At 44.7% G+C, this 6343-nt stretch overlaps 1 protein-coding gene across 1 annotated transcript; it reads left to right on the forward strand.

Annotated features, from left to right (window-relative positions):
- The first annotated feature begins 3063 nt into the window (after positions 1–3063).
- On the forward strand, positions 3064–6014 carry lpar6a (lysophosphatidic acid receptor 6a). The gene has a single exon (XM_084325479.1). The coding sequence runs from the start codon at positions 3952–3954 to the stop codon at positions 5071–5073; it is 1122 nt and encodes a 373-aa protein (XP_084181605.1). The 5' UTR covers positions 3064–3951; the 3' UTR covers positions 5074–6014.
- Positions 6015–6343: the final 329 nt, after the last annotated feature.

A 6343-nucleotide genomic window follows, 5' to 3' on the forward strand; every position in this document is an offset into this window, starting at 1 on the left:
CGACCGAACTGTAGGAGTCGCTGTTTACAACGACCCGGACCCACCCCGCCAGCTTCTCCCACCCTCTAATACAGCCAATTGTATTAGTGTGAACGGCCAGCCAAGCTGGTGACAACCCCGGAGCTGTGAGCTGGATTCTAACAGGCGAATCCAGTTCACAGCTCCGGGGTTGGTGACGAACGCAATCTCCGCTATGCCACCTAACCGCCCCGTGGAATATTCTTTCTAACCAAAAAAGCCAACTGAAATAGCACTCGGCATATGGGGGCATTGAAGTGTAAGCATTGGGGCACTGAGCAATTACCGTAGATATGCATAGCTTTGCTCCTCTTGAAAATGTACCTACAGTAGATATTATAATTGCCGGCAACAATGAATCCCTTTGTCAGAGAGCTATTGCTGGTATCTACAAATTCCTTAAGATCTCTAGTTTAATACGATACCGCTACTGTCTCAGTAGCTTAAAAACTAGATGCCGTGAAATGTCGACTAAACAACTGTGCTTTGATAAACCTGTAAAACTATTTGGGTGGAATAATCCTTTCAAACCCAAAGTTCATTGACACCTCCCATAAGTCTCCCATAAGTCTCCCATAAGACGAAAAATTGCTCAGGATAGACAGACAGACAGACAGACAGAGACAGACAGACAGACAGACAGACAGACAGACAGACAGACAGACAGACAGACAGACAGACAGACAGACAGACAGACAGACAGACAGACAGACAGACAGACAGACAGACAGACAGACAGACAGACAGACAGACAAGAACGAGTTTCCCAAAAAAAAACTACCAAAAAACCTTTGCATTCTGTGACTGAGAGCAGCCTGCTTTGGATACATTTGCACACACACACACACACACACACACACACACAGCAAACGCATAATCCCCCCAATGCTACCGCCTGATGGAGATAACAAAGACCCCAATGTCTTTACAGACTACCAAGCAGATAGAGAATGAAGAAGGGGGGGTTGAATACCAGTTTCACAGACTGCTGAGAGAACTGTGGGCATGGACTGACAAAGCCAGCTGAATGACCGCTGAATAGAGAAAGCTCTTTATTCTCTCTCATTCCGAATGTCCCTCTCAGGAAACACCATTCTTTAGCAGTGCAGCTGCCCACACAGCCTGTCAAAAACACAAGGAGACTCAATACTTCCCACTAGCCCCGCAGAGACAGTCATCCTGTGTACTTTTAAGGGCTAAGTGAAATTACCAGGCACTCTTGGCCACCTTAAAGGGTAAGTTCAGAATTTTGTTCAGAACCCTAGCCCTCTTTCTTTGACCAATGACGTTGATGCCATTCATACTGGTTACCCGCAGCTCTTTCTAGTTGGCCACAAAACTAATGCAAATTCTATGGGGCCACACTCTTATAGTAGGCTTCAGCATTTAGTTCAAGGCTTCAAGGTAAACAAGACGAAAGTCTTTCTTTGTGTGTATTGAGCTGTACTGTATTGTACCCATTCTGCAATCTGTTAATACAATTTTCAATCAAGCTTGTACAGACTGGTGTGTGGCTCCATTGACTTTGCATTACCTTTGTGGCTGATTAGCCAGAGTTGTGGGTATCCAGTATGGAGAGCAGCACGGATTGTGCTGAGAAAGGACTCTACCGATTATTGATAAGTAGGAAATAGGGCTAGGGTTCCAAAATTCTGAATTTATCCTTTAATACTCATTTGCATATTTAAGTGTGAGTGTATTCCAGTGAGAAGATGCCTATATTTTGTTAATAAAACAAGGGCTAAATGAGAATGAACATTATTTCTTGGAAACTACATTAATACTATATCCAACAGGACCACTGCAGAGGTTCTTAAAGGAACATGTCAACATTATGGGAAATGTGCTCACTGTCTTCTCCAGAGTCGAACAAGAAGATAGACACCAATTTCCTCTCTTTGTGTTCAGTAGATCTGTCCAGGCTGCAAGCTAGCCTAGCTTAGCACAAATGCACGGAAGAGGATACGGACCACTAGCCTAGCTGTTGGCCAAAAACACCTCTCCCAGAGTTTTAACCTGGGCTAGTTGTTCCGTATACGCTTCCATTCATTTGTGATAAGCTTGGCTAAGCTTGCTATAGGACAGCCTTCTACTCAACGCACAGAGAGGAAATTGGTATCTACAGTAGGCCTATCTTCTTGTCTGACTCTGGAGAAGACGGTAAATGCATTTCCCATAATATTGGTGTGTTCCTTTAAACTCTTGCCTCGATAAAATGTAAATTCAGTGTTTGGAGTTATAAATATCAGTGTTGTTGTTGGATTTGCATAACGTTAGATCTCCACCTCAAATGTTGAATATTGGAATACGCAGAGAGGAGTGAATATGTAAATAATGAATACAAATCTGAATCACGGCCATATTTCTTGAACAATTTTCTGACCTAAACAAAACTAACTGAATGAATTAACTCTCACAGTGCAGCTAATGTACTATTGTAACGTATTACCACATAACCTTATATCATAATAGCACTACTTGTGAATGTGTTACAATTAAAAAATAACATACGAGAGGGAGAGCTATATTGTGGATATTGGAACTTGATGTGCCGTGGTCATAAGAATGTAAACTGAGTTCCATGGATCAGCACATGTTATTTTTTATATAACTTTTTCTGTACAAAATCCTTTCAAACATAAACAAAGACCTAAGCTTTATTTTGGCCCTCCACCCACAACAAATGTATTGCTAAGCAATAAGCACTCTGTTTTGAACTAAATGTTGCAGAATAATTGAAATAATGCACACTGAGATCTGTGTTTATAACAATGAAGTATATTGACAGAGTTATAGCTACACATGACTCTGTAAGAGCCCTTATAATCCCTACTGTATGTAGATCTTCACACACTGTTTGGGTTGATTTCTCCTTTAACTGGGGCAGCAGACAAAGGGAGGAGGGGGAGTTACGGAAGGCAGTGGGAGGAGCTACTACAACTGCTCTCTCCTTTCAAACAATAAAAAACTGTATGTGATACACCCCCGCAAGGAGAAGTGGTGCTCAGTCTCTGTTCCTCTACCTGGACCTATGTACTACTACTGTGCATGTGAAGCAATACCCCTGAGGCTGTCAGAGCCAGACAGAGGAACGAGAGAGAGAGAGAAGCTGTGATACTGAGAGGGTGAGTTAGTGAGTGAGAGAGAGAGAGATAGAGAGAGAGGGAGAGAGGGAGGGAGGGAAGAGTGCAGAAAACTAGACCCTGAAGAGCCACGACAAGCTGCAGCAGCCTCAATGCTCAGCTCTGCCCTGGAGGATAAACCTGGTGGATTTGGGATTTTAACTTGTGATGCCAACACAACAAGACAACAACTCTACACTGTCAATGGGAAAACCTGAACCAAACACTGGACCCCCAAGGATATAAGGACAACGCTGATTAAAAGAAAGGAGTTTTTTTTTACCCCCCATCAAGAACTCTTCCTAAACAGACATCCATATCATACCATTCTACTGTGGATTTGAGCCACTGAACTGCATTGACTTAAATGAAAAGGAGCTACGTTTTGCACGACTATATGCCAGTAAGTAACACGTCCTCGGCAACCTGTGGGGTGCAGGGTGGTTGGAGAGGGCAGGGGGAGGGGAGGATATCTCTGGCCTGATTCCCTGTCCTTTGGGAGGGGTCTTTTCAACATGAGCTAAGCCTCAACATCTCAGGGACACATCGAGAATGGGGAGGGAAACATGTTGGCCATGTGCAATCCTCCCGACCTGTGGATAGCACCGTTAGGGTGAGACGTTTGTGTTGATGACCAGGAATCTGTGGGCGTCAGAAAGTGTCTTTTAGTCGTGCGAGGCATCCTGCATCTGGACTACTCTGGGCTTCGCCGTCCATCCATGGTGGATTTGGAGTGCAGTAAAACAATCTCACTGAGTAGCTGTTACATGACAGACAAACCTTCACCCCTCCCCTCTTGTTTCCTCCCAAAATGTACAACACCACCCTCCCGACAGACAACTTCACCCTGCGATGGGGGGGAAGCGTTTCACTGCCGACCAATGTCACCCTCCTCCCGGACAGTCCCAACTGCACCAAAAGTGATGGTTTCAAGTACCCGCTGTACAGCACCGTGTTCAGCATTGTGTTCGTGGTGGGGCTGGTCACCAACGTGGCGGCCATGTACATATTCACCTTCTCTCTTAAGCTGAGGAACGAGACCATAACCTACATGATGAACCTGGTGGTGTCAGACCTGCTGTTCGTCTTCACGCTGCCTCTGAGAGTCTTCTACTTCATCAACCAGGACTGGCCCTTTGGGGGGGTGCTCTGCAAGCTCTCTGTGTCGCTGTTCTACACCAACATGTATGGCAGCATGCTCTTTCTCACCTGCATAAGCGTGGACCGCTTTTTGGCCATCGTGTACCCTTTGCGCTCGCGGCTGCTAAGGACCAAACGGAACGCCAAGGTGGTGTGCGTGGCGGTGTGGGTGCTGGTGCTGGCCGGGAGCCTCCCGACCGGGTTCAAGCTGGAGACGACCTCCCTTCAGAACAACCACAGCACGGCCAGGTTCTGCTTCGAGAACTTCTCCTCCAACCAGTGGAAGTCTCACCTCTCTAAAGTGGTGATCTTCATAGAGACGGTGGGCTTCCTCATCCCCCTGCTTCTCAACGTGGTGTGTTCTGTCATGGTTCTCCAGAAACTGCGTCGCCCCCACACCATCAGCCGCGACGGGAAGCTGAACAAAACCAAGGTCCTACGGATGATAATTGTCCACCTGTGCATCTTCTGCTTCTGCTTCATCCCGTACAATGTAAACTTGGTCTTCTACGCCCTGGTTCGCACCAAAACCCTGAAAGGCTGCTTCGCGGAATCCGTGGTGCGGACCATCTACCCCATAGCCCTCTGCATCGCTGTGTCAAATTGCTGCTTCGACCCCATAGTCTACTACTTCACCTCGGAGACCATTCAGAACTCCATCAAGCGCAAGTCTCAGATCAACCATTCCGACGTCAAGTTCTCGGAGGCCCGGCAGTCAGAGAACACTTCCAAACTGCAGTGTAGCATGTGGACTCTGGCGAAGGTGTTCCACAAAAACGAGTCTTCCGTCTGACTTTTGGAGGCTGTTATCACAACACACAGGGTGTTAAGATCCATACGTCCATAGGGTTGAGGTGGACCAACCTTCAAAGAGACGATGGGAATGGATTTGACTGAGTACTGTATGAAGCACCTGCCAAATAAGTATTATAATTCCAGTCTTCATCTCAGGGCAAATTAATGGACCTTTCCCATTTGACCTTGTTTGCTCTGGTAATATAATGTTATATGACACTTTGTTCACATTTGTGGATGTAATATTACCACTTACTAATGTCCCCTCTATGGAATATAATTGTGTTGTGCACAAGGATTGTGGCAGTGAACCAGAGTGGAATGTGTTCACTGAAGAGCAAGAATGAAATGCTACTTTTAGCAATATATCTGTACATTTTTGTGGTAAGTTGTGGCGCTAATTCTAGGATAGTATATTGAAAGTATAATCTGTAATGTTGTCAAACAGCATCCTCTAAGCAAAAGATGACAACATAGTACGGCGCTTTGTTTGTTTTAGTTTTTGTCTGATCTGTGGGTAGGATTTCAGTGGGTATAGGGGAGGGGTTGCTACTGCTGGCCCCACCTCACGCTTCTGCCAAGACCGGTCTTGATAAAATCACAGTAGGATAAGTTATTAAACTTCAACCCACACGTCAGACCAAAACACACTGATTAAACAAAGCACAAATACCATGCTGGGCTCTTTTGCCTAGAAGTCGCTGTTTGGCGGCATTACAGATTCTACCTTTAAATTAATGCTGAGTAATATCAAGCTATATATTACATGTGTTATTGGTGTTTTGGGAATTACAAATCGAATAGGTCACAGACATTTATTTTTGTGTCCTAGAGGGCACTTTAGTGCCGATGTCCTTAATGCAATTAAATGCACTGACACATCATTCCGAATATTGCAGTCATGCCACAGTATTGAATAAAAGCCATGTTCTGTCTGAAGTTCATTTGAAACATTTTCTTGTCAGGTACAGAATTCTTAAAAAAGAAAAATGTATCTACATTGGGATGAATGGACCGTAACTAAAATTTCACACATCACCGGATTAGATTAGACTGAATATATAACCTACATATTTCAGCTGCCCATTTCAACCATGAAACAGCACTGAAGAATGTAAAGGCAACATTATGTCAAGTCACACTCTAGGTTGCACGTGGCATCATCAAACAAGCTCCCCCGACCTCAAAGCTGTGTCAAAAGCAGACGGTAAATTAGTGGAAGTGAAATAAATAAATAGAATGAAATAAAAAGCATAGCACTGATGTTT

This window comes from Notolepis coatsorum (genome assembly GCF_963971535.1).
Source record: "Notolepis coatsorum genome assembly, chromosome: 1".
NCBI lineage: Eukaryota > Metazoa > Chordata > Actinopteri > Aulopiformes > Paralepididae > Notolepis > Notolepis coatsorum.

What these genes read in the sequence shown, in the direction of transcription:
- lpar6a (XM_084325479.1), top strand. Translation starts at nt 3,952, where the DNA reads ATGTACAACACCACCCTCCCGACAGACAACTTCACCCTGCGATGGGGG.